This window comes from Urocitellus parryii, chromosome 11 (assembly GCF_045843805.1).
Source record: "Urocitellus parryii isolate mUroPar1 chromosome 11, mUroPar1.hap1, whole genome shotgun sequence".
Classification (NCBI taxonomy): domain Eukaryota; kingdom Metazoa; phylum Chordata; class Mammalia; order Rodentia; family Sciuridae; genus Urocitellus; species Urocitellus parryii.
In genome coordinates, this window is record NC_135541.1 from 111,945,640 (window position 1) to 111,964,078 (window position 18,439).

At 36.3% G+C, this 18,439-nt stretch overlaps 1 protein-coding gene and 1 pseudogene across 1 annotated transcript in view; both read right to left on the reverse strand.

The window, feature by feature from the left end:
• Window positions 1-638: 638 nt before the first annotated feature.
• The window catches only part of LOC144249363 (ral GTPase-activating protein subunit alpha-2-like), a 95,037-nt gene continuing 77,236 nt past the window's right edge, over window positions 639-18,439 (reverse strand). Inside the window, exons 4-5 of the mRNA XM_077791594.1 lie at window positions 10,387-10,456; window positions 639-700 (exon numbers count right to left, since the gene is read on the reverse strand). Of these exons, the coding sequence (XP_077647720.1) occupies window positions 639-700; window positions 10,387-10,456 (132 nt within the window). The remainder of the gene's footprint in view (window positions 701-10,386; window positions 10,457-18,439) is intronic.
• On the reverse strand, window positions 5,021-5,526 carry LOC144249140 (dual specificity protein phosphatase 4 pseudogene; annotated as a pseudogene).

The window sequence follows — 18,439 nt, forward strand, 5'->3', positions numbered from 1 at the left end:
GATTAGTGTATGCTCATCTTCATAAGCAGCCACCAAACTGTTTTTCAAAGTGATAGTAACATGTATCCCTCTCAACAATAGAGGATGGAGCTGCAGTTGTTCTAAATCCCTGCCAACACTTGGCATTGTCATTTGAATTTTAGACATTATGATGGATGTGAGTTGGTCTTCATTTTTGTTTTCCTGATGACTCGTGCTCTTGAGCAAATTTTCAGGTGTTCATTGATGTTTACATTCCTTTCCTTGTGTAATATCTGTTGAAATATTTGATCCTTCTTTAAGTTGCTTGTCTTACTATTGCCAAATTTGAAGATTTCCAATGACCATAAATCTTGTCAGATACCTGAATACTGTTAACCTAATAATAATAAAATTTATTTTATTATTATTAATATTGTAAATATTATACGTGGCTAATCTTATCATTTTCTTTTTCTTGATGGAAAATTTCAAATAGCAGAAATTTAAGATTCAAATAATGTTTAATTTAACTCTTTTTTACATTAATAATTTGTCCTCTTTATCTCAAATATAAGAAATCATTGCCAATGTAAAAATTCAAGGCCATAAATTTTTTTCATCTTAGTTTTCTTCTCCAAGGTTAGAGTAGCTTTTATTTCTAATGCAAAAACAATGAATTAGCACACTGAGAGACCAAGCTGAAGTCTGTCTCTAAATAGAGCACAAGGGGTAACAGCATCTATAACAAGAAGATAAAGAAGTATAAAAGGGAAGCTAAGGTAAATGAGTCCCAATCTGACTTCTAGAAAAAAAAAAAAAGACAGATTGGGCGAGCACAGATAAGAAAAAATAACATAAACATAAGAAAAATGTCCTGGCTTGTCTTCAGATACAAAGACATATAAAACATTAAAGAAAAGTTTAAATCACACATATGTGTACATACACACACACACACACACACACACACAGGCATACCCCAATGGAAATTTATCATTTTAAAGTGTTCCATAACCAGAGTAAAAAGAGAAAGTACAGATTCTTCACAAAAGTACAGAGGAATTCACAATAGTAGTACATAATGAAAAATACAAAGTAAGATCTTATTATAAATTTACTAATAATATAACTGTGGACTTGATAGCAAATTTTTAAAAGAGGTGCATAAAATAGAAGCATGAGGTAAAGTATGTTATTACTAATCTCTTAAATAAGTTTCACATAATGTCAACAAAATTGCAAGATGTTGGAGAAAATGGTAACAAATTATTGTGTAGGAAAACTGTGTTACCCAAGGCAATTTTCACTACCCCAGAAAGCATTTCAAACCCATGTAAAAGGGAAATATGAACTGACCAAGGCTCCAACTGTTCTTTTCACCATGTGTCAAAATGAGAAATCACCAACTGGCACATTTCACTGTTGATGTTTATTTATGTTACTATTTTCATGGCTGGTCCCTAAGATCTGAGTTGGCAGAGGTAGAAGCTCTATTTTTACAGACCAACATCCCTAAATTATAGAAAAAAAGTACATTTTCTCTTTTCTTATACTTAATGCAGAATGACTTTTGTTCACCAAAATGTGTGAGGATATTTGATCCTCTAACAGTCAGTCAGTTCTCTAGTGGATCCCCTCTGGGAGCCCTGTAATTCAATTCTATGCTGACACTTCTTAGAGAATAGGGTTAGATCCCACAGTTTGAGGGTGTGCTCCACTTTGGATTCCAACAGCAAGCATAGGCTGTGGGGTGTGTGTGTGTGTGTGTGTGTGTGTGTGTGTGTGTGTGTATTTATATTTTATCATATAAACATTTTATTTCATAAATCTATTATATGTATAGATGGTAGGCTATAAATTGGGGTTCCTAATCCCCTCCTCACTTTTGGTTAATTTGCTAGAGCAGCTCACAGAACTCAGGGAAACACTGTGTTTGCAAATTTATTGGTCTATCAACAAAAGATATTACAGAATAGATTGACATGAAGCCAGATGAAAGAGAGAACAAGTAAGGGAGAAGAGGTGCAGAGCTTCCGTGCCCTCTCCAGGAATGCCACTCTCCAGGAACCTTCCCATGTTCCGCTCCCTGAAAGTTCATTCAAATCATACCAAATGCATTTTTTTTAAAGAGAGAGAGAGAGAGAGAGAGAACTGTAACATTTATTTTTCAGTTATTGGCGGACACAACATCTTTGTTGGTATGCGGTGCTGAGGATCGAACCCGGGCCACACGCATGCCAGGCGAGCGCGCTACCACTTGAGCCACATCCCCAGCCCCCAATTGCATTTTTAAGAGTAAAACTGAAAATACTTTAGATGAAAGTATGTAGTGTGTCAATGTCTACGTCAATCCTGACATGCCTGGTCATATTACTGGAAAGCAGTAAAATATTCTGTGCTGGGGCAGAGTATCATGAGTCCTTGACAGCCTGTGGATTTCCAGATTTGGGCAGGTGGGGACTGGTGCTTCTTGTAGTAGACTTGATATGTGTTGGGTGTGAGTTGAAGTCAGAGCTCTAAATTAACAGTCAGCCTGAGAAGAGCAACTTCCAAGGCATTTGCAATAAGAAAAAAAAACTGCCACTGTTCTATTGACTGTGTCCTCCTTTCTCTGGGGAGCAGGCATTTTAGGAAGTGTCCACAGTGGACCTGCAGGAGAGATGAGAGAACCTGTCCAAGAAAGAGCAGTGCCCTTCATTCTTTTTTGGTTTCTTTCTCTTGCTGTTGTCTGCAATCTTCCATTTTTCAGGGTAAGGATAAGAAAATATCTTCAATATACAAAGATCAGAAAACCAAAAAAGATGTCCCATGCTGAAATTAAAAAAGACACCCAAGGTGAAAGTAAAACCAAATCAAAGAGATGTAAAAATATAAAAGCTACCCCTATGTATTCTGTAACATCAGATTCTATTCTAAACAGTGCATCTTTAGGATACTTCCCTTTGCTCTACTCAACGTCTTGACAATATCAGTGACTGCTCTTTTCTTTAGGCAAAGAATAGTGTAATCTACTTAGAAATTATATATATATACAAAATAGTATTCTAAATAAACCATTTGTGACAGTCACTATCAAGAGTATCACTCTATACTGACTAGACTAAAAACAATTGTCCTTTGGGGCTGGGTCATGACTCTGGTGAGAGGTTACCTGACATGTGTGAGGCCCTAGTTTGATCCTCAGCAACACATAAAAATAAATAAATAAAATAAAGTTATTGTGTCCATCAACAACTAAAAGGTTGTTTAAAAAGAGGAAGAAACACAATTGTCTCTCATGAAACCTTATTTTAGGGGGTACTCCTATAAATTGGTAGTCCACCAAAAGTTTTGATAGTGTGCTTTTCATTCTCATTCACTTTTGTATAACAATTCTTTTAAATATGATTTTCTCTTATATTTTCATTAGTAAGTAAATTTGCTTTTCCTTAGGATCTTTGTCAATCTGATTTTTAAAAATCAGCTTTCTTGGGGCTGGGGTTGTGGCTCAGCAGTAGAGCACTTGCCTAGCATGTGTGAGGCCCTGGGTTCAATCCTCAGCACCACATATAAATAAATTTAACAGTATTGTTTCCAACTATATCTAAAAAATAAATATTAAAAAATTAAAAAATCAGCTTGTCTTGTTCTAAAATTGAAAAAAAATCATGTTGATATTCCTTTTGAAATTATAGTCTTTTATGAATCTTTTAGGCAGAAGAAAAAATTTAATTATATTGAGTCTAAGAAAAATCAATTCAAGTCTCTTTTTGTGCATAACTTAGTATGTTAAATTATCCTTCCAATAGATTTTGCACATCTCTCTTATATTGTTTCTGTAATTATTTGGTTTGTTGTTGCTATTATGAATGGATCCTTTCTTCCTTCACATCTTGTGGTAGTTGCTGTATATGTAGCAGTAGAGATAATAATAGAAAAATGTACTGAATATTAACCATGTGCAAGTCAATTGTTATAGTATGGACATAGAAGTGTCCCCTAAAGAACTCAAGTGTTAAACAAGGCAAACATGTTCAGAGGTGAAACAGTTGGATTACAAGAGCTGGATTGATCCATTTGATGAATTAAAAATTTGAATCAACTATTGTTTGGTAACTGTAAGCAGGTGAGTCATGATGGGAGGAAGAAGGTCAGAGGGAGCATGACCTTGGGCTATATATGTCCTGGTCCCATCCTCTCTCTCTCTCTCTGCTTCTTAGCTCCCATGTGCTGAGCACATTTCCTCCATCATATCCTTCCCCCATAATATTTCTGCCTTGGAGCCAGCCAGTGGTAGTCTAAACACTCTGAAATTGGGAAACAAAGTAAATCTCTCCTCTAAAAGTTGTTCTTGTAAGGTATTTTTCATCAAAGCTCATTAACATAACAATGGCATGTTTTTAGGTCAATCAACTCAGTCTTTACAAATAAGGCATCAGCCAGGTCTTATATGCAGAGAGTAGAGTTCCCTCCAGTAATTATATAATTAATTACATATAATTATATAATTAATTATATAATATAATACAGCTATATTACATGAAGGGATATATTCAAGATATTTCCATAATTTATAAAATTTCCAGGAAGAACAGAGACCTCTAGTTGGATTCTGCACAGCTAGAAAAAAATGGAGCCAGGAGGAAGGTGCAAATACAGCACAGAAGTATTCCAGTGGACACTGCCCCCACAACTTGTGCCACTTAACACCTTGCTGCCAGGAACCCAACTTCAAGGGACCCTACCGCCTGGATGCCCAGAGCAGTTCCACTGGACATGCACTGACTTCAAAAGAACACAAATTACCTACATGCCACTCCTACCCTGAATTGCCCATATGCACATGTAGGTTTGTCTCACATGAATTCATCTCATTGAAGAATCAATGCCAATTGGAACTCTTACTTCAGATGAGACTGGGAAACTGCACTTGTCTATGCAGTAGTAGAAGGCATGATAAATGGAGAAAAAGACATCTGCCATAGTAGACATTAGACTCATTATGTATTCTTGAATCAAATTTATATATTGTTCAGTCCCCAAGAGGATCTTGCATCCCTTGCTGGCAGCAACCTTGGTTTTAGGGGTTAGGTGAGTGGCTCCAAGTGCTGGGGGAGGTAGTGCTGAGGCTGAGAAGGTCCAGCAGTCGGCTGAGGGACGAGTGCACACCCAGGAAGATAGGGAAACTGAAGACAAATTGTGAGGTAAGGGTGGGAGTGGGCTTGCAGCACCCCTAAGGGGCCTGAAGGGCTGGCGGGCCTGGAGGGGCAGGATGTGGCCAGCACCTGGGACAGCTGCTCCATGCAGCTCAAGGCCTTCTCCAGCCTCAGCTGCTCATTCCTCATTCCTGCTAAGCCAAGCAGATGGTAGCAGAGCAGAGGATGCCCTCCTAGCAGTGCACCATCCCTGGACAGAGGTATTCCTTCACCGCACAGTCCTACTCCATGGCTTCCAAGAACCAGGAGCCCATGTTGGACTTGTGGTTGTCTTCCACCAGATGCGTTTGTACTGGTAGCATCCTTCCATGTGGTTTGGGCATTCGGAGGAGATATTCAACAGGGCTGTGATCCCTAAGGCATTCAGCATGTCTATCCAGGAAGCGTGGTAGGCACCCTAGAAGTAGAGGAACCAAAGAATCTCCAAGGGACCCCTCCGCCTGGATGCGCAGAGCAGTTCCAATGGAGCTGCAGCCCAGGTGACAGGACTTAGTGGCACTGGTGGGATATCTGCCGGGTCGTTGGTTTTGGAACAGAATTCTGGGTAAGCAGAGGAAAACTTCTCACAGTCACGTTTGAGCAAGCAGATGTCTGCTCACTGGGGCTTAGGATGGAGTGCCTGCACTACTGGGGTCATGGTGCAGCCCTCCCTGAGCCCTTGGCATGCGAGCTCCATTCAAAGTAGAGGATGACAGCCAAGTAGAGGCTAGAGTACAAGAGGCTTCCTCTTGGGCGTGCAGATTGGAATCCAGACTCATGGAGCCTTTGTTCCGCCTATTGTCCTGGGTGTTGTATCAAAGGAGGTGGACCGAACCTCCAATAGGAAAGGTGCTGCCCAGCCCCAGGGTTGGGGGCTGCCCCTGCTGTCAGCCCAGCTGCCACCACTCACTGCACCATCCACCCCGCCCCTCAACCCTTCGCAACCACCAGCTCCCAACCTCTGCCTTGGTGGTTCTCGCTTAGCTTCATCAGCCTTTTGAGCACATTGCCATCCATCTCTCCCAGTTAATCATCGTCACTATGGAGTGTAGGAACTGGGGCGATAGATAGTCATCCAGGCCAGCCAGGCAACAGGAATGGGCGAACAAAGGTTAAGAGAAGGAGCCTTCAGAAGTGACCACCAGCTTGGTCCCCTGAGGCTTGGGCGGCCAGACCCGTATTGGGTCACCTTCCTCCTGCATGTTCAGGTTACATAGCAGCCCTAGCAGCCTCAGGTGCCTTGCATGAGCTTGCACTCACTAGGGGTTGGCAGCAGAAGTGTGTGTGTTGAAGGGAGACTAGCGCTGGCTCCTTCCTGTCATTGCCTCAAACGTGTTTTGCTGCTCCTGCACCTTGGGTTGCAGCCTGCTCATTGCTGCTCTTCCCCTAGCACCCGCCAGAGTTCTGGGCACTGCATCCACTTTTTCTTGGAGGAAGTTTGATAATTGGTTTGGTAAGATGCTTGTCATCTATGTTGTCATTGAGATAATTGTTTTTCATATCATACATCATTACAAGAGTATACATAGTACTAAGTTGTTGTAACATCATAGGATCAATTCAGATAACTTTTGTATTTGGTATTGCTCATTGTGCTTTTCTATCTTACTTGGTCTTGTCCTCATAAAGTTTAGTGAACTTTTTGAGAAATTCTTTTCTGTTTTCTTGTTTTTCTTTATGGTGTCATCATTTTCTCCTGTCTTTATTTTACCTGGAAAAAGATAAGGGTAGGCCCTTATTATCTTTTTCCATCCACTTTGTTCTAATTTCTTCCCTCTTGTTTTTTTTTTGTTTGTTTGTTTTTGTTTTGTTTTTGTAACTAATCAAGGTGGATGATCAGAGTCAACATTTATTTTATCCATCCATATATCTTTTTCTAATGTAAGCAAGTTGAAGTAGAAGCAGTACTTTAAGAACTTCTTAAGACGCATCCTGTTGCTGTTGATTGGTTGAATGTCAGTTATCTTCTGCTCAAAATTATTTCCAAATTTCCTTGTAAGTTTTATCTTTACCCCATATGTATATTTTACTAAAATGCTTTGGTTCATTTCAAAACTTTTGGTGATTTTTCACAAGGTTTACTTTGTTGACTCATCATTTAGTTCTGTTGTCAAATCATCTACTCTGAACAACATCCTTAAGAAAATTTGAGACTCCCTTTTTGCTTGTATTAGGTCACTTGCCAACACAGTGACAAAATACCTGAGATAAACAATTGAAAAGAGGGAAGATGCATTTAAGATTTCCAGGAATCAAGGAAAAAATGGGAATGTCCAAGACTGCTGTCTGTACATGGGTCCACTGCCCAGAAACCCCAGCCCCTTTATGCTTTTCTTTCAACCCACTGTTCAACCATGCAGCTCCCAGGGAAGCAGGGCACCCATGCAAGGGCACCACTGGCTTTTCTGAAAACAGTAAGCCTCACCCAATCATGGGGCTTTGAGACAGGCAGACAGGATGAACCATGCCAACGCAGGTTATGGTTCATGGAAGCACATGTAGTGAATCTGGGCCTGTTATTCTGGGTGAGAAAGAGCATTCTGACCTGATGGTGACATTGAGGCTTGAAGTCATTCATGGGTGAACAGAGATGTTTGTTGCCACATAGCCTCTTCAAGGGCTTTAAAAATGCCCTCCTTTCTAGCCAAGTTTGAAAGGACCTCTAATCTGGCACTCAATGACAACACTGTTCAACAACACTGCAAATGAAGTAACTTTTTCCTTCCCTGCTCCCCCAGCCTTCCCAAAGAAGTGCATCCTTCTTTCTCCAAAACCATTGCTCCTTCTGAAATGGCTCCTTAAAATGGCTTTAGTCCGAGTCAGGCTTCAACATGGCTCCCCAGATGCTCTTCACAGGAGCTGTCACCAGGCAAGGACTCTGTCCCACCCCCAACTCTCTTGCACTTCTAGAATTCAAGGAGACCTGAACAGTGGAGTCCCCATTTCAGTCAAAAGAGGGCCTTTGAAAAGAGTCTCCTAACAGGAGTTTAATTATGCAAGACTATATTAGTATACTTCCAGTAATCTGCCTAAAATCAAAAACTATAATATATGCAAGAGAGAGAAGATGGTGCTTCCAAGTACAAAGGATTCATTTCAGGTCTGTATCAAAGTAATTGCTTTCCTCCATGATCTTGCCAGATAATTCACTAAAGAAAAATCTGAATTATACCAGAGTTTCCAGGAACACCTTATGAAATGTGGCCTGTGACACAGAGAGTGGGAGTGGACCTAGAAGAAAAATGCTCCAAAGACCAAACCACACATCAGAGAAAAAAAAAAAAAAAGTTCTATGGTTGTGGTCAATGTACCCAGGATTCAGCAGCAGCACAAACAACTAAGAAATAGTCCTTTCCCTTCCTTTCTCTTCCACCCCATCCTGCCTCTCAGAGACAACAAAGTCAAGATCTTCAGCTGACCTGCACACATCTTCAGGACACCATTCTGTACCTGGCCACTTGCACATCTGCCTGCTATGGTGCTGTACTCTTTGTGATCCCACGTTGGTATATGCTACATTCACTGGCCATGGACTCCATGTACATATCTACTCTAAGCAAATTCTTAATTATTATTAGAAATAAATTATTATTAGTGCTTCTCAAGTTGCATGATCAGAGTCAACACTGATTTTATCCCTGTGTCTTTTTCTAATGTAAGCAGGTGGAATTATGAACTGCTTCATCAGCCTCCTATTGCTTTGATTTGTTGAATCTTTGTTATCTGTCATCTCAAAAGCATTTCCAATTTTCCTTGTAATGTTTTTCTTTACCCCATATGTATTTTTTATAAAAAGTCTTTGCTTTATTTGAAACTTCTGATGATCTTTCACTTATTTTTATTGTTGACTCATAATTGAATTCTATGTTCAAATCATCTATTCTCAATAAATCCTTGAGGAAATTTTGAGTCTTGCTTTATGACTACATTTGTTATCTTGCCTTCACTGCTTCAAAATACCTGAGATAAACTTTTTTTCCCTTGTACCTTTTCTATTTTCTATTATTATATATTAAACTTATATGTTTCCAACTGTATATATGGCAGTGGATTTCCTTTAGTTATTGTCAACATTTCTCCATATAATGTTCTTTTTTTACTAGGTCCATGTTCATTTTTCAAATATATTTTATATGTATTTTCACATGCATATTTTTGAATATTCATGTTTTTTATATATATATTAATACCCTAACTTTAACCTTTACCCTACACAATATTTATTATTAATCCTAAATTTACCCCATTCCTAATCAGATATTAATATAAAAGCATATATAGAAATATGAATATTCTTGCATACATATTCAAATATCCAATTGATAATTGTATACATAAGTATTTATATATGTTCACATATAATTTATCTGTACATTTGGAAATTAATAAATGTGTATTTATACATCTCACACCTTATCCTATCTCAAAACACATATATTTCTATGTATTTTAATGCCAATTTTTACATGTACATTCTTATAATTACTCGTTTTTCAATATACTTATTCATTGCCTAATGTTTATGTGTAATTTGACTTGCATTCATATATCATTGGTATATTTGCATATATACATTTTATATACATATATATACATATATCTGCTTTTACAAATTAAAAATGTGTCTTCCTAAATCTCACATTGAACCCTTCAGAATTTCAAAACATCAAAATTGCACATGTGCATTCTTAAAATATTCATATTTTTCAATATACTTATTCATTCCCTAACCCTAACTATATACAAAATTTAGTACTAACCATAGTTTTACCCCTGTAACTACCCTACATTCAGATAAAAGCATATATTCTTATATGAATACTCATATATATTTACATTTACATACACATTTATCACTTATATTTGCAGAAGTGTTATTATATATACATATATAAAATTTATCTTTGCATTTGCATATTAAAAATTTGTATTTATATTTCATATTAACCCTTCCCTATTTCAAAACATATATTTATGTTAATTTTTATGCAAATGTTACCATGCACATTCTTAGGTGTATTCATTTTTCCAACTAGTATATTTATTCCCTAAAGATAAACGTAAATGTAAACCAAAATTTGAAAGTGATAATAACCCTATATTTACTTGTATACTTAAACCTACCTTTAAATAAAAGCATATATAATAATTTTAATATTCATTTGTAATAACTATTTATACAGGTATCAATGTTATATTAGAATATGTATAAGTGGGGCTGGGGATATGGCTCAAGCGGTAGCGCGCTCACCTAGCGTGCGTGCGGCCGGGGTTCGATCCTCAGCACCACATACAAACGAAGATGTTGTGTCCGCCGAGAACTAAGAAAAAATAAATAAATGTTGAAATTCTCTCTCTCTCTCTCTCTCTGTCCCCCCTCTCTCTCACTCTCTCTTTAAAAAAAAAAAGAATATGTATAAGTATGTACCCATATATATAATAAATCTGTGCAGTCCTATTTTTAAAAATCTGTATTCATATGTGTTATGTTAAAACTTTTCTTAGTTCAGGGCTGGGGTTGGGGCTCAGTGGTAGTGCAATTTACTGGCATGTATGAGTAACTGGGTTTGATTCTCATCACTGCATATAAATAAATAAAATAAAAGTCTATCAACAACTAAATTTTTTAAAATAATAAATAAAAAATAAAGTCTTCCCTAGTTCAAAACATATATATTTATTTATATTTTCATACTTATAATCATGAGTTATTCTAATGAGTATTCTTGGTTTTCCATATGCATTTCTTTTACTAACCCTAACCATTACCCTACACAAAATTTAACACTAAACCTAAATATAATCTTATACCTAAATCTACATTAATATAGAAGCATACATAAAATTGTGAATATACATGTGTAATGAGACATATATATTCAATTATAAAAAATATATTTGCATATATAATATATATGCATATTTATTTGTGTATTCACAAATTTAAAAATGTGTATGTATACGTCTCACATTAAACTCTTTTCTATTTCAAAAAATATATTTTTATATATTTTCACATGTACATTCTTAGAAATATTCATGTTTTTTGATACACATATTCGTTCCATAGCCATATTGCTAACTCTTGCCATTATTTAATACTAATCCTATGCATACCCCTTTAAGTAAATCTAATTTTACATAAAAGCTTATGTACTTACATAAATGTTTTTGTGTATTTTGATACATATATTCAATTATCAATGGCATATTTGCATATTTTTGTATTAATATATATTTTTTATTTCTGCATTTGCAAAATAAGAAATGTATATTCATACAACTCACATTAAACCTTTCACTGTTTTAAAGCATATGTGTTTATATATGTTTTCATAGATATTTTCACAAGTATATGCTCATTAATATTCATGTTTTCCAAAAAACTTATTCATTCCCAAACATCAACCCTAACCCAAGCCATAATTTAATACTAACTCTCACAAAACCCTTATACCTAAACCTATTTACATAAATATATGTGCAGTAATATGAATGTGTATGTGTATTTCAACTTAGATATTCAATTACAAATGGTAATTTCACATATATATTATTGGTTATACATATATAAAATTTATCTCTACAATTGCAATTTTAAAATGTGTGACAACTACCTTATATTAGACAAAGGTGCCAAAAGCATGCACTGGAGAAAGGATAGTATCTTCAACAAATGGTGCTGGGAAAACTGGAAATCCATATGCAACAAAATGAAATTGAATCCCTATCTCTCACCATGCACAAAAGTTGACTCAAATGGATCAAGGATCTAGGAATTAAACCAGAGACTCTGCATCTAATAGAAGAAAAAGTAGGCCCTAATCTCCATCACGTGGGGCTAGGCCCCAATTTCCTTAATAAGACGCCTATAGCACAAGAATTAAAACCAAGAATCAACAAATGGGATGGATTCAAACTAAAAAGTTTTTGCTCAGCAAGAGAAATAATATGTGAGGTGAATAGGGAGCCTACATTCTGGGAACAAATTTTTACCCCCCACACATCATAGCGCTAATCTGTAGGGTATATAAAGAGCTCAACAAGATAAGCACCAAAAAAAAAAAAAAAAACAACCAATAATCCAATCAATAAATGGGCCAAGGACCTGAACAGACACTTCTCAAAACAGGATATAAATCAATCAACAAATATACAAAAAAATGCTCATGATCTCTACAATCAGAGAAATGCAAATTAAAACTACTCTAAGATACCATCTCACTCAGTAAGAATGGCAGCCATTATGAAGACAACAAGTGCTGGCGAGGATGTGGGGAAAAAGGTACACTCATACACTGCTGGTGGGACTGCAAATTGGTGCAGCCAATTTGGAAAGCAGTATGGAGATTCCTTGGAAAGCTGGGAATGGAACCACCAATTTGACTCAGCTAAGCTATTCCTCTTCTCAGACTATACCCAAAGGACCTAAAAACAGCATACTACAAGGACACAGCCACATCAATGTTTATAGCAGCACAATTCACAATAGCTAAACTGTGGAGCCAAACTAGATGCCCTTCACTGAATGATTGAAAAAAAAAATGTGGCATTTATACACAATGGAATATTACTCAGCACTAAAAAAATAATAAGATCATGGCATTTGCAGGAAATGAATGGCGTTAGAGCAGATTATGCTAAGTGAAGTTAGCCAATCCCCAAAAAACAAATGCCGAATGTCTTCGCTGATATAAGGGGGTTGACTCAAAATGAGGTAGGGAGGAAGAGCATGGGAAGAAGATTACCTCTAGTTAGGGAAGAGGAGTGGGAAGGAAATGGAGGGAGAAGGAAAATTGCATGGATGGTGGAAGGAGACCCTCATCGTTACACAAAATACATGTATGAAGATATGAATTTGATATCAACATATTTTGTATACAGAGATATGATAAACTGTGGTATAAAGGTGTATTAAGAATTGTAATGCAAATAATAATAATAATTATAGAGCTCATGTAAAATAAAATTTAAAAAAAGAAAAAAAAAAGATTTCTACCCAGTGACCCCAGTTAATGCTAGATGAAACTCCAGATGAAACCATACACTGCCCCACTTCCTGACTCAAACTGTGAAATAATAGGATAAAATGGTTGCTATTTTAAGCTACTAAATTTGAGATGATTTGTAACATATCAATATGATAAATTTCTTAAATGTCCCTAAAGAATTGTATTTAAAGGTATCAAATCATTTAAAAATATGCTCTATCAAATGGAACAGAAATAGCATAGATGGATTTCTCATTATCATATAAGACAAAAACTATTTCTCTTAATAAAATGCTTTCCGTAGCCTTTCATGGTCCACAGTCCTGCTTTAAAAGCTACTTTCCAAAAACATCTATATGTTTTGACATTCATAATTATAGTAAGTGGTAAGATTGAAGACAAACTGAATATCTAAAACTACTCATTTCTTGCCCTTTTTACAAAGATTAACATAAATATGAATAGAATTAGTGCTAAAGAGAGTTCATTTTCTACCCATTAGAATCAAGCTAGGATTCTCAATAGTTATTTCATATTAGTTCATTCTCACGGCCAATACAAAGATGACTTTTACTTGTTTGGCATGGGAAAAAGCTTTAATCAGCAAATCAAACATTTATTTGGGTCAGGCCAGCATAGCCAGGGCTCAGACACTGCATAATATAGGTTACCACTTATTTCCTTCCTCTCAACCCTCCCTGATACCTTGGTATCCTTTCAACACCACAGCTTATGCTCCCAGGCAGGCTGAGAACACCTACACAAAGTTAAGTATTAAACAAGGGGATGAAGAAAGCTTTCTGCTAGCAATGCCCATGCCACTCAATCCCTGTCTTGATTTGCCTGAATGCTTATTGGAAGCCTTTGTAGAGTTTAACAGCAACAGAGAATACTAGAGCAATAGTAAACAAACAAATGTAAAAATTCCTGTAGACTTGTCAGTTTGTGGGACTCACTTTTTCCAATTGCTTATTCCATGAAATACAATTTCATGAAATCCACAGCCTATAGGTCATCATGAAGGGCTAGCTCAGAATTAGTAAAAGTGGTATTTTATTAATGAAAGAAAAGAACTCATATAAGTAAATATGATCAACTGCCTTGCCATATCAAACTTTCTTTTTTATTCCCTGATAGGCTTTCTAGGCTTTAATGTTTAACTACTGTGTATCTAGAACTGATACAAAGCAGCTGTTGCTGAAATGTTGCCTGATTTGGTGATTTTTAAAAATCACCAGTACTTCTATCTCAAATACAAATGAATTGCTAAGAAATTAATAATACTTCACTAAAAAACTCAGCTGAAATGATGCACCAAGAACATTCAGATTTGAAAAATAGGTTTACTGTTGCTACAACATATTAAGGAGTATACTAGTGACTGCATTTTTGCTCTTCCAGGAATGATGCCGCTAAACAAGAAAATTTGTTAAACCATAATTACCTAGAAGTAACTTAGTGAAGTCTAGAAGGTACACTGATTCCTTCCCTCCCTGGTAAAAAATGCTGTCAAATGTATTAGTTGTAGATGAAGAGAAAAGTATTCTCATAACTTTGGGGGAAAAAAAAAAGAACACCTCATATATCACCTTTAACAAAGTGGCAAAAACATGAACTATTTTGAAGCGGTACTTAAAAATACTGTTTTGAAGGTCTTTTTTTTTCCAAAGCAAGGATTTATTCATTTTAAGTAATTTTTTTATTTATATATGGCAGCACAATGTATTATAATTCTTATTACACATATAGAGCACAATTTTTCATATCTATGGTTGTATACAAAGTATATTCACACCAATTCGTGTCTTCATACATGTACTTTGGATAATGATGTCCATCACATTTCACCATCATTTCTAACCCCATGCTCAGTCCCTTCCCCTCCACCCCTCTTCCCTATCTAGAGTTCATCTATTATTCCCATGTTCCCCCTCCCTACCTCACTATGAAACAGCCTTCTTATATCAGAGAAAACATTCAGCATTTTTTTGAGGGGGGGATTGGCTAACTTCATTTAGCATTGTCTTCTCTAAACTCCAACCATTTACCTGCAAATGCCATGATTTTATTCTCTTTTACTGCTGAGTAATATTCAATGTATATATGCCACATTTTTTTTATCCATTCAACTACTGAAGGTCATCTAGGTTGGTTCTACAGTTTAGCTATTGTGAATTGTGCTGCTATAAACATTGATAGGGCTGTGTCTCTGTAGTATGCTGTTTCTAAGTCCTCTCTCTGGGTATAGACCAAGGAGAGGGATAGCTGAGTCAAATGGTGGTTCCATTCCCAATTTTCCAAGAAATCTCCATACCGCTTTCCATATTGGCTGCACCAATTTGCAGTCCCATCAGCGGTGTATGAGTATACATTTTTCCCCACATCCTTGCCAACACTTACTGCTGTTTGTATTCATAATAGCTGCCATTCTGACTGGAGTGAGATGAAATCTTAGAGCTTAGTTTTCATTTACATTTCTTTAATTCCTAGAGATGATGAACATTTTTTTCATATATTTGTTAACTGATTGTATATCATCTTCTGAGAAGTGTCTGTTCAGTCAGGTCTTTGGTCCATTTATTGATTGGGTTATTTGTTTTTTTTGGTGCTTAGCTTTTTGAGTTCTTTATATACCTTAAAGATTAGTGTTCTATCTGATGTGTAAGGGGTAAAAATTTGCTCCCAATATTTTGCTCTCTATTCACCTCACAGATTTTTTTCTTTTGCTGAGAAGAAACTTTTTAGGTTGAGTCCATCCAATTTATTGATTCTTGATTTTAATTCTTGCAGCAAAGGAGTCTTACTAAGGAACCTTGGGCCTCACTCACATGATGGAGATTAGGGCCTGCTTTTTCTCGTATTAGATGCAGGGTCTCTGGTTTAATTCCTAGGTCCTTGATCCATTTTGAGTTGAGTTTTGTGCATGGTGAGAGATAGGGGTTTAATTTCATTTTGTTGCCTATGGATTTCCAGTTTTCCAGGCACAATTTGTTGAAGAGGCTATCTTTTCTACAATGTGAGTTTTTGGTGCCTTTGTCTAATATAAGATAATTGTAATTATGTGGGTTAGTCTCTGTGTCCTCTATTCTATACCATTAGTCTACCAGTCTGTTTTGGTGCCAATACTATGCTGTTTTTGTTACTATTGCCCTGTAGTGTAGTTTAAAGTCTGGTATAGTGATGCCACCTGCTTTTCTTTTCCTGATAAGGATTGCTCAATAGACGCAGAAAAAACATTTGACAAAATACAGCACCCCTTCATGTTCAAAACACTAGAAAAATTAGGGAAAACAGCAACATATCTCAACATTATAAAGGCTATTTATGCTAAGCCGTGGCCAACATCATTCTAAATGTAGAAAAATTGAAGGCATTCCCTCTAAAAACTGGAACAAGACAGGGATGTATTTTTTCACCATTTCTATTTAACATAGTTCTTGAAACACTGGCCAGAGCAATTAGACAGACGAAAGAAATTAAAGGAATACACCGAGGAAAAGAAGAATTCAAATTGGCACTATTTGCTGATGATATGATTCTATAACTAGAAGACCTTAAAATTTCTACCAGAAAACTTCTAGAACTAGTAAATGAATTCAGCAAAGTAGCAGGATATATAATCAACACCCATAAATCAAATGCATTTCTGTTAATCAGTGCAAATCATCAGAAATGGAAACGAGGAAAACCACCCCATTTACAATAGCATCAAAAAAAGTAAAATACTTGGGACTCAACAAAAGAGATGAAAGATCTATATAATGAAAATTACAGCACCTTAAAGAAAGAAATCAAAGAAAACCTTAAAAGAGAAAAAGATCTACCTTGTTCTTGGATAAGCAGAATTAATATTATCAAAATGACCATACTACCAAAATGACTATAAAAATTTAATGAAATTCTGTTCAAAATTCCAATGATATTCCTCATAGAAATAGAAAAAGCAGTCATGAAATTTTGAAGGTCTTTTAAAAGAGCAGTATACTGTTTGAAAAGAGGTTTTCAATAACCAGAGAAAAATGCTCAAAAGATGGGTAAAACTATATCAAGTTTTAAATTCCAAACAAAAACTTCAGGAGAGAAGTACAATGTGCTTTACTTTGGCAACCTTATTTCTAGGGTTTAGTATTACATTGTTTAAACTGCTGTTTTTTCTCCTATACAATGTAAATGAAAAGTGGAAATCAACCAACATGTGGGATGAGGTGGGAAACAAAACTACAGGGCAGAGAAGGAAGTACAGGAGACAACAGATATGGGCTTAATAACATTTGACCCCCTCCCAAAGATATCCATTTCTCAATCCTTAGAATCTGTGACTGTAGGACCTTATATGGTAAAAAGGATCTAGTGACTAAATTAAGAAGGTAGGGATTAGGAAATTATTTTGGATTCCAAATTGCCCTGATGGAATCAAAGGTCCTTATAAGAGGGAGGCAAGAGGACCAGAGACAAAGGAGGTAATGGGATGATAAAAATGGAGGGAGGAAAAGTGATATGATTCATTTTTCCTTAAGTGCCAAGAAATGAAGCAGCTTCTAGAAAAAAGGACAGGGCAGGAAAGCAGAAATCTTCCAAAGAGCTCCAAAAGAAACAAAGGCCTTAAAATGCCTGGCACCAATTTTGAATTTCTGACTTCCAGAACTATAAAATAATAAAACTGTTATTATTCCAAACCATTAAACTTGTGGTAGTTTGCTACACTGGCAATAGAAAACTAATATAACAGCTTAGTGTAAGGAAGAGTGATGGTCTCTTCCTGTGATTCAACTATCAACAGGGATGGTGGCAAGGTTCTGTTTGCTGGCACCTATCCCACCTCCGGAAAAGAGCCTCCAGGCTGTGTGTGTCTCCTCCCTTGCAGCCCAGAGACTCAAAGGAAGCTGAGCTCAAAGTATCAAAAAGCATTAGTTTCATAGAAGCCAATCATGGCATTTCTTGGTCCATTTACTGAGCTGAGTTTAATCCAATCAGCATTATTGTTACAGGATTGGTAAATTAAAATGTTCCATCCAGACAAAAGAGAAAGACTATATATTCCTAGACTCCCTCTAATTATAACAGGAGAGTAGTGTCCCAGCTGCTGGCAACTGTCTTACAATCATGGGGGAAGCTATGGACAAAACAACTGGAGGGGAAAAGCAGAATGGAGAAGAGAATATAACCACAGAGAATCAGTGAGAAAGTGTGAGTTAACTATATTCTATCAGTTTTACCATGCACTTCTTTTTAGTAGAATTAAAATATTTCTTTTTTGTTTAAGACAGTTGGGTTGGTGGTATCTTTTTTTGTTATTAGGAACCATCTAATTGA